The 17,128-nt window shown below is 42.0% G+C and overlaps 1 protein-coding gene and 2 pseudogenes across 3 annotated transcripts; all 3 read right to left on the bottom strand.

The window, feature by feature from the left end:
• Positions 1–1,274: 1,274 nt before the first annotated feature.
• LOC308397076 (uncharacterized protein) lies at positions 1,275–3,428 on the bottom strand (the record flags this gene model as incomplete). The annotated part of the gene is made up of 1 exon (XM_080882794.1): positions 1,275–3,428. One exon carries the CDS (start codon positions 3,426–3,428, stop codon positions 1,275–1,277), a length of 2,154 nt encoding a protein of 717 aa, XP_080738920.1.
• A 2,506-nt stretch (positions 3,429–5,934) lies between these two features.
• LOC308397077 lies at positions 5,935–8,083 on the bottom strand (annotated as a pseudogene). Its single transcript has one exon. The product of its transcript is annotated as an uncharacterized misc_RNA (transcript).
• A 2,506-nt stretch (positions 8,084–10,589) lies between these two features.
• On the bottom strand, positions 10,590–12,738 carry LOC308397078 (annotated as a pseudogene). Its single transcript has one exon. The product of its transcript is annotated as an uncharacterized misc_RNA (transcript).
• Positions 12,739–17,128: the final 4,390 nt, after the last annotated feature.

Genomic DNA, 17,128 nt, shown 5'->3' on the forward strand with positions numbered 1-17,128 from the left:
TGTCCATACCTTGGATGTTCAGTGGTTGCAGTGGAGAATGCTTGTGCCTGCGGAAGTCTACCACCAGTTCCTTGGTTTTACTGGCGTTGATCTGGAGGTAGTTCAGCTGGCACCAGTCCACAAAGTCTTGGGTCAGACCTCTGTACTCCTTGTCGTCCCCATCAGTGATGAGGCCGACTATTGCAGAGTCATCAGAGAACTTCTGCAGGAAGCACTGGGTGGAATTGTGGGAGAAGTCTGCAGTGTAGATGGTGAAGAGGAACGGAGCCAGAACCGTTCCCTGTGGGGCCCCCGTACTGCAGACGACCCTGTCCGACACACAGCCCTGAGTCCTCACATACTGTGGTTGGTCGGTGAGGTAGTCCAGGATCCAGGTAGTGAGGTGATGGTCCACTCCAGAGTTCACCAGCTTGTCCTTTAGAACCGAGGGAAGAATGGTGTTGAAGGCACTGGAGAAATCAAAGAACATGATTCTCACAGTGCTTCCAGCGGTCTCCAGGTGAGCGAGGGAACGATGTAGGAGGTGAATGACGGCATCAGGGCTTTTAACAGGGCTTTTAACTATGTCTGAGGTGACATCATGACACTAACCTGCTGCCCATCATTAGCAAAGTTGTAATGATGGGCAGCAAAGATGAGGAATGAATGGTGCACAATTGTTATATGCAAGTTTTTAGAAAGCTCGTGGTTAACCCAAGAGTATTTTGTCACAATATCAAGAAGAGTAAAGCTTCAATGTCAAGAATAGATAGGAATATAGGGAATTATATATTTTTATTTAAAGACAGGACTCACATGTTTTCATTTCTAGTCTTTAAAACCTGTCTCTATCCATCTAGTATTAAATCTTTCTGGGAAACAAGTATGTATATTATGCACACACACAAACACACATGCAGCTATTACCTATTTCTTGTTTTTATACCTAAGATGAATTATTGTTGAATGAAGACATTTTTCAAACAAATGTAAAATGTGGGCAATTGTGTTTATTGGGTAAAGGAAAAGGCAGAAGGGGGGGAAAGGATAGAAAGAATGAAAGAGAGAGATGAGAGAAAACCCCAACAATCCCCTCTGAGCAAGCAGCAGGCGACAGTGGATAGGAAAAACTCCTTTTAAAGTGAAAGACACCTAAAGGAGAAACCTATGGCAGAACCAGGCTCAGGAGGGGGCAGTCAACTGCCGGGACTGGTCGGGGGGTGAGGGTGAAAAAAGAAAAAGGAGGGAGGGGAAGGGGGGAAATGAAGATGGAATAGAGGTGGAGGAAGACGAGGTTACATCAGGTGAGAAGCAGCAGTGCCCCTCCTCCAGAACCAGTGGAAGCGTTTTTTCTTCTTTTTCAGATACTCTTCCACCAGCACTTTTTTCTCAATGATGAGGGTTTTCAGCTCATCGATTGTTTCTGCGTTTTCTTTCTCAAGTTTGTTGCATCTTTTCACCATGTCTTCTAATTGTTCTTGTTTTTCTTTAAGCTTGTCTTTCAGTTCTTTAACTGTTGCCTCCTCTATTCGCTTTGCCTTGTGCACATCTGTGTGCATGTCTTCCAGCTGCTGGTTTCTCTTCTGGATTTCTTGAAGTCTACACTGCAGGTCTTTATGTGTTTTCTGTTGTTCTTGCTTTTGCGCCTGGATTTCAGTGTTTTTGTACTTCAAGGTCTTAGAAAGTTCCTCAAGTTCGGTATTTTTTCTCAGCATCTCATTGATGCTACTCTGCATCGCTGAGCATTGTTTTTCCAGCTTTTTCTTTTCTTCTTCCAGTACAGTTGATTTGTACTTTGTTTCGTTATACAATTCTTGGAGTGCTTGATTTTTCCTCTGGAGATGAAGTTTTTCTTCTTCCTGTTGTATTTTCTGTTGGTCTTTTTCTTGAAGAAGCTCTTTATTTCCGTGCACTTTTTTATCAAGCCTGATTTGGAGCGATCTGTGTTTTTCCTCCATCTCGTCAAGCTTGGAGTCCATTTCTTTCTGTTTCATTTCCAGTTTCTTCTTGTCTTGAAGCAACTGTTGACTTTTGTGCAGAGTTTTGTCATGTTTCACCTGCAGCGCTTTGTATTTTTCCTCCATGGCTTGGAGTTTGCTCTGCAGGTCTCTCTGCTCTACGGGCTCTTGTTTCTTTTCTTGGAGGTTCTCCTTATTTCTCTCCAGAGCTTCATCAAGCATTACTCGCAAGCCTTCATTTTGTTTCTCAATGTTCCTCAGCTTGCAATCCATTTCTTCCTTTTTTATTTTCTGTTGGTCTATCTTGTGAAGAAACTCTTTATTTCTCTCCAGAGCTTCATCAAGCATCACTTGCAAGCCTTCATTCTGTTTCTTGATGTGCCTCAGCTTGCAATCCATTTCTTCCTTTTTTATTTTCTGTTGGTCTTTCTCGTGCAGAAACTCTTTATTTCTCTCCAGAGCTTCATCAAGCATTACTCGCAAGCCTTCATTTTGTTTCTCGATGTTCCTCAGCTTGCAATCCATTTCTTCCTGATGTATTTTCTGTTGGTCTTTTTCTTGAAGCAGCTCTTTATTTTTGAGCAGTGTTTCCTCAAGAGTTAGTTGCAGCATTTTCAGTTTTTCCTCCAAGACTTCAAGCTGGGAGTCTGTTTCTTTCTCCAGCATTTCTTGTTGCTCTCTCTCTTGAATGAACTCTTTATTTCTGTGCACTGTTTTCTCAAGCTTGATTTGGAGCAATCTGTGTTTTTCCTCCATCTCGTCAAGCTTGGAGTCCATTTCCTTCTGTTTCATTTCCATTTGCTTCTTGTCTTGAAGCAACTGTTGACTTTTGTGCAGAGTTTTGTCATGTTTCACCTGCAGTGCTTTGTATTTTTCCTCCATGGCTTGGAGTTTGCTCTGCATGTCTCTCTGCTGTGTGGACTGTTGCTTCTCTTCTTGGTGGATTTCCTTCAGTTTTTCCAGAGCTTCGTCAAGCTGCTCTTGGAGCTCCTGATTCTTCTTGACCATGTTTTCCTGTTTTATGCTCTCTTTTTTCCCCTTTTGGAGCAGATCTTTATTTTTTTCCAGAGCTCCATCAAGCTGTTCTTGGAGCTCCTGATTCTTCTTGAGCATTTTATCCCCTTTAATGCTCTCTTTTTTCTCATTTTGGAGCAGATCTTGAATTTTTTCTAGAGCTTCATCAAGCTTTTCTTGGAGCTCGTGATTCTTCTTATCTTGGAGAGCCCATTGTTTCTCCTCAATAATACCTTCCCTTTCCTGAAGCTGGTAGGATAATTTTTCTAATTCAGCGCTCTTTCTCTCATTTTCTTCTGTCAGGGTCTTAATCTTTTCTCTGTTCATGAGATTTTCCTTCTCCATTTCTTCCAATCGCTTTTCCTCTAATTCCACCTGTTCATCCCAAGGAAGAGAGCTGATGTAAGGGTCTAGGGACTCATACCATGGAATAGAGCTGGGGTCAGCTTCTTGTCTTTCTTGCTCTTTCTGAGACATGTTGGAGTCTGTATACCGTGAGTACGAAAAGTATCCAGATGTTTGAAAATGCTTTACTGGTGAACGTTTGAATGCTGCTAACATAAGTGCTGCAAATAACGGACTGAAAGTTGTACCTCCTCACCCCTATTTATGGATTCAGAAGCCTGTGACATCACAATTCCATAAGCCAATGAGGTTGTCACATGACATTCTAGAATGAGGTCATGTTTTTGTATGAATTTTTTAAATAACATCAACATTCCGTAAGCCAATGAGGTTCTTACATGACTTTTGAATGAGGATAATTATTTTGTGTTAATCGACATAGCCTGCTGCAGCTCAGAGCTCGTGAGCTCAAACGATCCTCCAACCTCAGCTTCCCGGTAGCTTGGATTACAGGCACGCGCCACCGCACCCGGCGAGAAGCAGCTACGTTAAGATAAGATAAGATAAGATAACCTTTATTAGTCCCACACGTGGGAAATTTGTTTTGTCACAGCAGGAAGTGGACAGTGCAAAAGTTATGAGGCAAAAATTAGAATACAATAAGAATAAATACAGTACACAACTGTACAGAATAGAATAAAATAAAATACTATATACAGTAGAATAAAATAAAATAAATATACAATAAGATAAAAATAGAATACAAATACAAATACTATATACAACTGAGTAAAAATACAACGATGACAGAAAGGATTATTGCACTTAGTATTATTGCATATGTATGGATGTGTGTGCTTGATCAGTTAAAGTCTTTATTATGGAGTCTGACAGCAGTGGGGAGGAAAGACCTGCGAAATCTCTCCGTCCCACACCGTGGGTGCCGCAGTCTCCCACTGAAGGAGCTGCTCAGTGCTGTCACAGTCTGCTGCATGGGGTGGGAGATGTTGTCCATCAGGGATGACAGCTTAGCCGCCGTTCTCCTGTCACTCACCACCTCCACTGGGTCCAGAGGGCATCCTAGAACAGAGCTGGCCCTTCGGATCACCCTGTTCAGTCTCTTCCTGTCCCCAGCAGAGATGCTGCCGCCCCAGCAGACCACGCCATAAAAGATAGCAGAAGCCACAACAGAGTCATAGAATTTCTTCAGGAGTGGGCCCTCCACTCCAAACGACCTGCGTCTCCGCAGCAGGTACAGCCTGCTCTGCCCTTTCCTGTAGAGGGCGTCTGAGTTATGAGTCCAGTCCAGTCTATTGTTCAGATGAACACCAAGGTACCTGTAGCTGTCCACAGCCTCAATGTCCATACCTTGGATGTTCAGTGGTTGCAGTGGAGAATGCTTGTGCCTGCGGAAGTCTACCACCAGTTCCTTGGTTTTACTGGCGTTGATCTGGAGGTAGTTCAGCTGGCACCAGTCCACAAAGTCTTGGGTCAGACCTCTGTACTCCTTGTCGTCCCCATCAGTGATGAGGCCGACTATTGCAGAGTCATCAGAGAACTTCTGCAGGAAGCACTGGGTGGAATTGTGGGAGAAGTCTGCAGTGTAGATGGTGAAGAGGAACGGAGCCAGAACCGTTCCCTGTGGGGCCCCCGTACTGCAGACGACCCTGTCCGACACACAGCCCTGAGTCCTCACATACTGTGGTTGGTCGGTGAGGTAGTCCAGGATCCAGGTAGTGAGGTGATGGTCCACTCCAGAGTTCACCAGCTTGTCCTTTAGAACCGAGGGAAGAATGGTGTTGAAGGCACTGGAGAAATCAAAGAACATGATTCTCACAGTGCTTCCAGCGGTCTCCAGGTGAGCGAGGGAACGATGTAGGAGGTGAATGACGGCATCAGGGCTTTTAACAGGGCTTTTAACTATGTCTGAGGTGACATCATGACACTAACCTGCTGCCCATCATTAGCAAAGTTGTAATGATGGGCAGCAAAGATGAGGAATGAATGGTGCACAATTGTTATATGCAAGTTTTTAGAAAGCTCGTGGTTAACCCAAGAGTATTTTGTCACAATATCAAGAAGAGTAAAGCTTCAATGTCAAGAATAGATAGGAATATAGGGAATTATATATTTTTATTTAAAGACAGGACTCACATGTTTTCATTTCTAGTCTTTAAAACCTGTCTCTATCCATCTAGTATTAAATCTTTCTGGGAAACAAGTATGTATATTATGCACACACACAAACACACATGCAGCTATTACCTATTTCTTGTTTTTATACCTAAGATGAATTATTGTTGAATGAAGACATTTTTCAAACAAATGTAAAATGTGGGCAATTGTGTTTATTGGGTAAAGGAAAAGGCAGAAGGGGGGGAAAGGATAGAAAGAATGAAAGAGAGAGATGAGAGAAAACCCCAACAATCCCCTCTGAGCAAGCAGCAGGCGACAGTGGATAGGAAAAACTCCTTTTAAAGTGAAAGACACCTAAAGGAGAAACCTATGGCAGAACCAGGCTCAGGAGGGGGCAGTCAACTGCCGGGACTGGTCGGGGGGTGAGGGTGAAAAAAGAAAAAGGAGGGAGGGGAAGGGGGGAAATGAAGATGGAATAGAGGTGGAGGAAGACGAGGTTACATCAGGTGAGAAGCAGCAGTGCCCCTCCTCCAGAACCAGTGGAAGCGTTTTTTCTTCTTTTTCAGATACTCTTCCACCAGCACTTTTTTCTCAATGATGAGGGTTTTCAGCTCATCGATTGTTTCTGCGTTTTCTTTCTCAAGTTTGTTGCATCTTTTCACCATGTCTTCTAATTGTTCTTGTTTTTCTTTAAGCTTGTCTTTCAGTTCTTTAACTGTTGCCTCCTCTATTCGCTTTGCCTTGTGCACATCTGTGTGCATGTCTTCCAGCTGCTGGTTTCTCTTCTGGATTTCTTGAAGTCTACACTGCAGGTCTTTATGTGTTTTCTGTTGTTCTTGCTTTTGCGCCTGGATTTCAGTGTTTTTGTACTTCAAGGTCTTAGAAAGTTCCTCAAGTTCGGTATTTTTTCTCAGCATCTCATTGATGCTACTCTGCATCGCTGAGCATTGTTTTTCCAGCTTTTTCTTTTCTTCTTCCAGTACAGTTGATTTGTACTTTGTTTCGTTATACAATTCTTGGAGTGCTTGATTTTTCCTCTGGAGATGAAGTTTTTCTTCTTCCTGTTGTATTTTCTGTTGGTCTTTTTCTTGAAGAAGCTCTTTATTTCCGTGCACTTTTTTATCAAGCCTGATTTGGAGCGATCTGTGTTTTTCCTCCATCTCGTCAAGCTTGGAGTCCATTTCTTTCTGTTTCATTTCCAGTTTCTTCTTGTCTTGAAGCAACTGTTGACTTTTGTGCAGAGTTTTGTCATGTTTCACCTGCAGCGCTTTGTATTTTTCCTCCATGGCTTGGAGTTTGCTCTGCAGGTCTCTCTGCTCTACGGGCTCTTGTTTCTTTTCTTGGAGGTTCTCCTTATTTCTCTCCAGAGCTTCATCAAGCATTACTCGCAAGCCTTCATTTTGTTTCTCAATGTTCCTCAGCTTGCAATCCATTTCTTCCTTTTTTATTTTCTGTTGGTCTATCTTGTGAAGAAACTCTTTATTTCTCTCCAGAGCTTCATCAAGCATCACTTGCAAGCCTTCATTCTGTTTCTTGATGTGCCTCAGCTTGCAATCCATTTCTTCCTTTTTTATTTTCTGTTGGTCTTTCTCGTGCAGAAACTCTTTATTTCTCTCCAGAGCTTCATCAAGCATTACTCGCAAGCCTTCATTTTGTTTCTCGATGTTCCTCAGCTTGCAATCCATTTCTTCCTGATGTATTTTCTGTTGGTCTTTTTCTTGAAGCAGCTCTTTATTTTTGAGCAGTGTTTCCTCAAGAGTTAGTTGCAGCATTTTCAGTTTTTCCTCCAAGACTTCAAGCTGGGAGTCTGTTTCTTTCTCCAGCATTTCTTGTTGCTCTCTCTCTTGAATGAACTCTTTATTTCTGTGCACTGTTTTCTCAAGCTTGATTTGGAGCAATCTGTGTTTTTCCTCCATCTCGTCAAGCTTGGAGTCCATTTCCTTCTGTTTCATTTCCATTTGCTTCTTGTCTTGAAGCAACTGTTGACTTTTGTGCAGAGTTTTGTCATGTTTCACCTGCAGTGCTTTGTATTTTTCCTCCATGGCTTGGAGTTTGCTCTGCATGTCTCTCTGCTGTGTGGACTGTTGCTTCTCTTCTTGGTGGATTTCCTTCAGTTTTTCCAGAGCTTCGTCAAGCTGCTCTTGGAGCTCCTGATTCTTCTTGACCATGTTTTCCTGTTTTATGCTCTCTTTTTTCCCCTTTTGGAGCAGATCTTTATTTTTTTCCAGAGCTCCATCAAGCTGTTCTTGGAGCTCCTGATTCTTCTTGAGCATTTTATCCCCTTTAATGCTCTCTTTTTTCTCATTTTGGAGCAGATCTTGAATTTTTTCTAGAGCTTCATCAAGCTTTTCTTGGAGCTCGTGATTCTTCTTATCTTGGAGAGCCCATTGTTTCTCCTCAATAATACCTTCCCTTTCCTGAAGCTGGTAGGATAATTTTTCTAATTCAGCGCTCTTTCTCTCATTTTCTTCTGTCAGGGTCTTAATCTTTTCTCTGTTCATGAGATTTTCCTTCTCCATTTCTTCCAATCGCTTTTCCTCTAATTCCACCTGTTCATCCCAAGGAAGAGAGCTGATGTAAGGGTCTAGGGACTCATACCATGGAATAGAGCTGGGGTCAGCTTCTTGTCTTTCTTGCTCTTTCTGAGACATGTTGGAGTCTGTATACCGTGAGTACGAAAAGTATCCAGATGTTTGAAAATGCTTTACTGGTGAACGTTTGAATGCTGCTAACATAAGTGCTGCAAATAACGGACTGAAAGTTGTACCTCCTCACCCCTATTTATGGATTCAGAAGCCTGTGACATCACAATTCCATAAGCCAATGAGGTTGTCACATGACATTCTAGAATGAGGTCATGTTTTTGTATGAATTTTTTAAATAACATCAACATTCCGTAAGCCAATGAGGTTCTTACATGACTTTTGAATGAGGATAATTATTTTGTGTTAATCGACATAGCCTGCTGCAGCTCAGAGCTCGTGAGCTCAAACGATCCTCCAACCTCAGCTTCCCGGTAGCTTGGATTACAGGCACGCGCCACCGCACCCGGCGAGAAGCAGCTACGTTAAGATAAGATAAGATAAGATAACCTTTATTAGTCCCACACGTGGGAAATTTGTTTTGTCACAGCAGGAAGTGGACAGTGCAAAAGTTATGAGGCAAAAATTAGAATACAATAAGAATAAATACAGTACACAACTGTACAGAATAGAATAAAATAAAATACTATATACAGTAGAATAAAATAAAATAAATATACAATAAGATAAAAATAGAATACAAATACAAATACTATATACAACTGAGTAAAAATACAACGATGACAGAAAGGATTATTGCACTTAGTATTATTGCATATGTATGGATGTGTGTGCTTGATCAGTTAAAGTCTTTATTATGGAGTCTGACAGCAGTGGGGAGGAAAGACCTGCGAAATCTCTCCGTCCCACACCGTGGGTGCCGCAGTCTCCCACTGAAGGAGCTGCTCAGTGCTGTCACAGTCTGCTGCATGGGGTGGGAGATGTTGTCCATCAGGGATGACAGCTTAGCCGCCGTTCTCCTGTCACTCACCACCTCCACTGGGTCCAGAGGGCATCCTAGAACAGAGCTGGCCCTTCGGATCACCCTGTTCAGTCTCTTCCTGTCCCCAGCAGAGATGCTGCCGCCCCAGCAGACCACGCCATAAAAGATAGCAGAAGCCACAACAGAGTCATAGAATTTCTTCAGGAGTGGGCCCTCCACTCCAAACGACCTGCGTCTCCGCAGCAGGTACAGCCTGCTCTGCCCTTTCCTGTAGAGGGCGTCTGAGTTATGAGTCCAGTCCAGTCTATTGTTCAGATGAACACCAAGGTACCTGTAGCTGTCCACAGCCTCAATGTCCATACCTTGGATGTTCAGTGGTTGCAGTGGAGAATGCTTGTGCCTGCGGAAGTCTACCACCAGTTCCTTGGTTTTACTGGCGTTGATCTGGAGGTAGTTCAGCTGGCACCAGTCCACAAAGTCTTGGGTCAGACCTCTGTACTCCTTGTCGTCCCCATCAGTGATGAGGCCGACTATTGCAGAGTCATCAGAGAACTTCTGCAGGAAGCACTGGGTGGAATTGTGGGAGAAGTCTGCAGTGTAGATGGTGAAGAGGAACGGAGCCAGAACCGTTCCCTGTGGGGCCCCCGTACTGCAGACGACCCTGTCCGACACACAGCCCTGAGTCCTCACATACTGTGGTTGGTCGGTGAGGTAGTCCAGGATCCAGGTAGTGAGGTGATGGTCCACTCCAGAGTTCACCAGCTTGTCCTTTAGAACCGAGGGAAGAATGGTGTTGAAGGCACTGGAGAAATCAAAGAACATGATTCTCACAGTGCTTCCAGCGGTCTCCAGGTGAGCGAGGGAACGATGTAGGAGGTGAATGACGGCATCAGGGCTTTTAACAGGGCTTTTAACTATGTCTGAGGTGACATCATGACACTAACCTGCTGCCCATCATTAGCAAAGTTGTAATGATGGGCAGCAAAGATGAGGAATGAATGGTGCACAATTGTTATATGCAAGTTTTTAGAAAGCTCGTGGTTAACCCAAGAGTATTTTGTCACAATATCAAGAAGAGTAAAGCTTCAATGTCAAGAATAGATAGGAATATAGGGAATTATATATTTTTATTTAAAGACAGGACTCACATGTTTTCATTTCTAGTCTTTAAAACCTGTCTCTATCCATCTAGTATTAAATCTTTCTGGGAAACAAGTATGTATATTATGCACACACACAAACACACATGCAGCTATTACCTATTTCTTGTTTTTATACCTAAGATGAATTATTGTTGAATGAAGACATTTTTCAAACAAATGTAAAATGTGGGCAATTGTGTTTATTGGGTAAAGGAAAAGGCAGAAGGGGGGGAAAGGATAGAAAGAATGAAAGAGAGAGATGAGAGAAAACCCCAACAATCCCCTCTGAGCAAGCAGCAGGCGACAGTGGATAGGAAAAACTCCTTTTAAAGTGAAAGACACCTAAAGGAGAAACCTATGGCAGAACCAGGCTCAGGAGGGGGCAGTCAACTGCCGGGACTGGTCGGGGGGTGAGGGTGAAAAAAGAAAAAGGAGGGAGGGGAAGGGGGGAAATGAAGATGGAATAGAGGTGGAGGAAGACGAGGTTACATCAGGTGAGAAGCAGCAGTGCCCCTCCTCCAGAACCAGTGGAAGCGTTTTTTCTTCTTTTTCAGATACTCTTCCACCAGCACTTTTTTCTCAATGATGAGGGTTTTCAGCTCATCGATTGTTTCTGCGTTTTCTTTCTCAAGTTTGTTGCATCTTTTCACCATGTCTTCTAATTGTTCTTGTTTTTCTTTAAGCTTGTCTTTCAGTTCTTTAACTGTTGCCTCCTCTATTCGCTTTGCCTTGTGCACATCTGTGTGCATGTCTTCCAGCTGCTGGTTTCTCTTCTGGATTTCTTGAAGTCTACACTGCAGGTCTTTATGTGTTTTCTGTTGTTCTTGCTTTTGCGCCTGGATTTCAGTGTTTTTGTACTTCAAGGTCTTAGAAAGTTCCTCAAGTTCGGTATTTTTTCTCAGCATCTCATTGATGCTACTCTGCATCGCTGAGCATTGTTTTTCCAGCTTTTTCTTTTCTTCTTCCAGTACAGTTGATTTGTACTTTGTTTCGTTATACAATTCTTGGAGTGCTTGATTTTTCCTCTGGAGATGAAGTTTTTCTTCTTCCTGTTGTATTTTCTGTTGGTCTTTTTCTTGAAGAAGCTCTTTATTTCCGTGCACTTTTTTATCAAGCCTGATTTGGAGCGATCTGTGTTTTTCCTCCATCTCGTCAAGCTTGGAGTCCATTTCTTTCTGTTTCATTTCCAGTTTCTTCTTGTCTTGAAGCAACTGTTGACTTTTGTGCAGAGTTTTGTCATGTTTCACCTGCAGCGCTTTGTATTTTTCCTCCATGGCTTGGAGTTTGCTCTGCAGGTCTCTCTGCTCTACGGGCTCTTGTTTCTTTTCTTGGAGGTTCTCCTTATTTCTCTCCAGAGCTTCATCAAGCATTACTCGCAAGCCTTCATTTTGTTTCTCAATGTTCCTCAGCTTGCAATCCATTTCTTCCTTTTTTATTTTCTGTTGGTCTATCTTGTGAAGAAACTCTTTATTTCTCTCCAGAGCTTCATCAAGCATCACTTGCAAGCCTTCATTCTGTTTCTTGATGTGCCTCAGCTTGCAATCCATTTCTTCCTTTTTTATTTTCTGTTGGTCTTTCTCGTGCAGAAACTCTTTATTTCTCTCCAGAGCTTCATCAAGCATTACTCGCAAGCCTTCATTTTGTTTCTCGATGTTCCTCAGCTTGCAATCCATTTCTTCCTGATGTATTTTCTGTTGGTCTTTTTCTTGAAGCAGCTCTTTATTTTTGAGCAGTGTTTCCTCAAGAGTTAGTTGCAGCATTTTCAGTTTTTCCTCCAAGACTTCAAGCTGGGAGTCTGTTTCTTTCTCCAGCATTTCTTGTTGCTCTCTCTCTTGAATGAACTCTTTATTTCTGTGCACTGTTTTCTCAAGCTTGATTTGGAGCAATCTGTGTTTTTCCTCCATCTCGTCAAGCTTGGAGTCCATTTCCTTCTGTTTCATTTCCATTTGCTTCTTGTCTTGAAGCAACTGTTGACTTTTGTGCAGAGTTTTGTCATGTTTCACCTGCAGTGCTTTGTATTTTTCCTCCATGGCTTGGAGTTTGCTCTGCATGTCTCTCTGCTGTGTGGACTGTTGCTTCTCTTCTTGGTGGATTTCCTTCAGTTTTTCCAGAGCTTCGTCAAGCTGCTCTTGGAGCTCCTGATTCTTCTTGACCATGTTTTCCTGTTTTATGCTCTCTTTTTTCCCCTTTTGGAGCAGATCTTTATTTTTTTCCAGAGCTCCATCAAGCTGTTCTTGGAGCTCCTGATTCTTCTTGAGCATTTTATCCCCTTTAATGCTCTCTTTTTTCTCATTTTGGAGCAGATCTTGAATTTTTTCTAGAGCTTCATCAAGCTTTTCTTGGAGCTCGTGATTCTTCTTATCTTGGAGAGCCCATTGTTTCTCCTCAATAATACCTTCCCTTTCCTGAAGCTGGTAGGATAATTTTTCTAATTCAGCGCTCTTTCTCTCATTTTCTTCTGTCAGGATCTTAATCTTTTCTCTGTTCATGAGATTTTCCTTCTCCATTTCTTCCAATCGCTTTTCCTCTAATTCCACCTGTTCATCCCAAGGAAGAGAGCTGATGTAAGGGTCTAGGGACTCATACCATGGAATAGAGCTGGGGTCAGCTTCTTGTCTTTCTTGCTCTTTCTGAGACATGTTGGAGTCTGTATACCGTGAGTACGAAAAGTATCCAGATGTTTGAAAATGCTTTACTGGTGAACGTTTGAATGCTGCTAACATAAGTGCTGCAAATAACGGACTGAAAGTTGTACCTCCTCACCCCTATTTATGGATTCAGAAGCCTGTGACATCACAATTCCATAAGCCAATGAGGTTGTCACATGACATTCTAGAATGAGGTCATGTTTTTGTATGAATTTTTTAAATAACATCAACATTCCGTAAGCCAATGAGGTTCTTACATGACTTTTGAATGAGGATAATTATTTTGTGTTAATCGACATAGCCTGCTGCAGCTCAGAGCTCGTGAGCTCAAACGATCCTCCAACCTCAGCCTCCCGGTAGCTTGGATTACAGGCACGCGCCACCGCACCCGGCGAGAAGCAGCTACGTTAACAGGGCTTTTAACTATGTCTGAGGTGACATCATGACACTAACCTGCTGCCCATCATTAGCAAAGTTGTAATGATGGGCAGCAAAGATGAGGAATGAATGGTGCACAATTGTTATATGCAAGTTTTTAGAAAGCTCGTGGTTAACCCAAGAGTATTTTGTCACAATATCAAGAAGAGTAAAGCTTCACTGTGAGAAGTGGGATTCAAGCCCACACCTCCACGGGAGAGTGCAACCTAAACGCAGCACCTTAGACCACTCAGCCATTCTGACATTGCAGTGTCAGTTTGGTGGAGGTTACCACTGTTAGATACTTTGGAAGAAACAAACATTATCCTTCTCATAACACATATAGCAGCTGTTCAGCCATGGAAACGTAGTGCGAATAATCTACAATGTCATCCATACTGATCATTTGGCTGAATACTTTTTGGCAGGTTGCCATGACCTGACAGTTCTCACATTTTCATATTGGTTCCATGGTGTAGTGGTTAGCACTCTGGACTTTGAATGCAGCGATCTGAGTTCAAGTCTCGGTGGGACCTGCTTTTTGGGAGGTGAAGCCATACTGCATGTCACATAATGATAACTTGTTCATGTTTTTGGTCACCAAGCGGTCTAAGGCACTGCGTTCAGGTCGCAGTCTCCTCTGGAGGCGTTTGTTCGAATATAGCAGCTCTTCAGCCATGTAAATACATACTCCGAAGCTCGTGGCGCCCACTTTCTGTGCTGACTTTGAGGTCGGAAGAGGTTTGGAGCTGTGAGTCAGCAGAGTGTTTGTGACTTTTGCACACAAGCGCACCTCAGCACTCAGATACTCCAATCTGTAACTTTGTGTGGGTTGTAACTGAATTTCAAACAGCTCTTTAGTACCACATAGTGACTGACAAGTGAAGGAACTCTTTAGTGATTGACAAGTGTTTTGTAAAGGCAGACGTCATGGTTAGCTGCTTGATTTTATACGGCGTTCACTGAAAACACAATTCATACAGAAATTCAAAGTGCCAGAGAAGACATGTAGTATGGTTTCACCTCGCAAATATCAGGTCCCACCGAGATTTGAACTCGGCTCGCTGGATTCAGAGTCCAGAGTGCTAACCATTACACCATGGAATCCCTGCTGTAGTGTTCATACTGTCAGGTCGTGGCAACCTGCCAAAAAGTATTCTGAATTAAGTAAGACTGGTTCCATCTAAACCCATGCCGGAGGTGGATCAGATGAGAAATAGTATATCCTCATGCGCAATTGTGCAGCCCAATAGTACCACTGAAAGTTAGGACCCTTAAGCCCATCCCTGTCAAATGGCAGATATAATAGAGTTAACCGAAGCCGATGGCGATGATTTTGCCAAATAAAATTGGTAATAATTTTCTTTAAGTTAAGAAAAAGACCTACAGGTACTGGTAGAGGGATATTCTGAAATAAGTAGAGGTCATGGTTATCTGCTTGATTTTATACACCTCTCACTGAAAACACAATTGTAGCACAGTTCTGGTGTGCCAGAGAAGACATGCCAAATGGTTTCACCTCCAAAAAGCAGGTCTCACCAATTTTTGAATTCAGATCACTGGATTCTAGGTCCACAGGTTTAGTTAGTTTGTTAAGCAAACCACTTACAGTAACCACCAATCATTCAATCATAAAGGGGCATAACAGACAACTTGGCAAAGAACCAAGTTTAAACTCCATCTTTAGACACTTTACTAGCAGCCTGTCACAAAACCACACACTTTAGTCTAATTTCTTTACCCGAATCTGTGAAAAATACCAGATATAACACAGTTTGACAGACATAAAACAGCATGTTTGCACAAACAAGGTGATTCCCAAAGAGCTATAAGCTAAACTGTGGTATATCTCAGCATGGTGTGCAGAATGTCCTTAAAAAAATGAGGATGTTTGACAAGCAGAGGACTAAAGAAGACTACATATAAAAACTAGACGACTGAGACATGCATCTGGCTCTTCAGTTGATCCCTCTAATGTTCATTGAAGCCTTATCAGAAGTGATCTTAGTAAAAAGGTGGCTGGCATGAAGCCCTTTTTGAAGGAAAACTGGGAGAAAAGACTGAAGTATTCAAATCAAATGGCCTGCATTTGTATAGCGCTTTTCTAGTCCCTAAGGACCCCAAAGCGCTTTACACTACATTCAGTCATTCACCCATTCACACACTGGTGATGGCAGCTACATTGTAGCCACAGCTGCCCTGGGGCGCACTGACAGAGGCGCCACAGTAATTTCTGGGTTTCTTGTGTAATTTCTTGTGAAATTACACAAGAACTGGACTTAAAATCAGTGGTAACAAGTCTACAGTTAAAAATTCTTATTCAAATCTTCTACAATGGAACCCCAGAAAGTTCATTCTGTTCATCTGGATGTGGCGTTTTCAGCGAGCGACATGTTTTATCACTTGGATGTTTCACAAAGCGTTTCTCACTGAAAATGACACATCCTTTCTTGGGACTTGGATGATTATGCATTTCTGGTAAATCAGTAGTAGTGACATAAAATGTGTCATCCAGAAGTTCTGCTGGTGGGGAAAACAAGACAAAATCATCAAAAAGAAATGTTTTTATTGTTCTTTCTTCACAGAAAAAAAAAAAGTTTATACAGAAAAGTTACTCACATTCCTGAGAATACAGATTGATCACAGTAGATGTCTGATGGGCACTGGGGGGGACTAACATTGTTTGCAGTCAGGTTTCATGGGTTAGGTTGGGGGGAGTCCTCAGTGAAATTATCATCTCAAAACCAGCAAACGGAAAAGACAAAAAATTTCATCTTCCTGAGACACACAAACACATCCATTCAGTTACAAGACCGATGTGTCTAAAGCACAATTTCAACCTTGGGGAGGGTTAATCTTTTTTTCTCCTTTTTTTTAAGCTGTGCATTTTTCTGTACATCAATGTAGCTCAGAGAAATCAAAGTCAGTAGTACAGCATTTCAACTGCCTCCCTTGAGACAGTCATGCAAGAACCGCTCCCTGTTAGAAGACTGAACATTTGCACTAGTACATATTCACAGACATTTGTGCTTTTATGATAACTAAACTTGACATGAAGACAACTCCTGGCAAAATAGGTCGTTTATGTCATTGGCAACCACACAGTCAGATCGGTATAAATTAACTGTTTAAGTTTGAAAGCGTTCCCCTTCATTCAGGCTGAGCAAGGAGAAACAGCTCCATCTAGCTCATGGGTGGGCTAACTGCATCAAAGCAACAACTGCTTTCTGCTACTCAGGAAGGAAAAACAGATGGAAGCAAATTTTAAGCTGGGGGTAAAAGAAAACTGCTCTATCAACAGATTAAGCATGTTAAACACACTAGAGATGAGCATTTTTAGCATTTTCATTAATTACTAAAATAATGCATTTACAACACGGGCAGTGTAACTTTTGTGTGCCTTAGTTGGCAGTTGTAGTTTCTCCCCATATTTCTAAATTGTTAAATTCATCTCTACTACCACCACAACTATACTGTGTCATGGAGCAAGATAACAGTACGTGCAGTATGCTTCTGTTTTTGTACCCTCTTGAGAAATGGTATGGAAATACTTTAAAAGAGAATACGGGAAAAACTGGAGTAAACTGGAGAAATTTGGAAGCACAGATTCTATTAAAAGTAAAGTAAAAAACGCAATTTTGTAACAAGTAATTTCCTCTTGGAGAGATGTTTACACGTCGCCCTGCACTGACTTCATTGCAATACTTAAAAAAAAAAAAAAAGAAGAAGAACAAATTAAAGATATTTCTACGAGTAGATTTTTAATCACAGTTAAAATAAAGTTCAGTTCTGAAATAGAGAAATGAAAATATACGCTTGTTAACAACTTTATCATTTAATTTACAGCAGTGGAGCTTATTATATTCGAGGATGAGAAATTATGTAAGGAGTAAAAACTTTTCCTAGCTTCACATTTATTCCACACTTATTCAAAAGATGTCTCACAAGTTCCAGTCATCAGTAG

Source organism: Rhamphochromis sp. 'chilingali', assembly GCF_963969265.1.
Source record: "Rhamphochromis sp. 'chilingali' genome assembly, chromosome: 5".
NCBI classification, from domain to species: Eukaryota; Metazoa; Chordata; class Actinopteri; order Cichliformes; family Cichlidae; genus Rhamphochromis; species Rhamphochromis sp. 'chilingali'.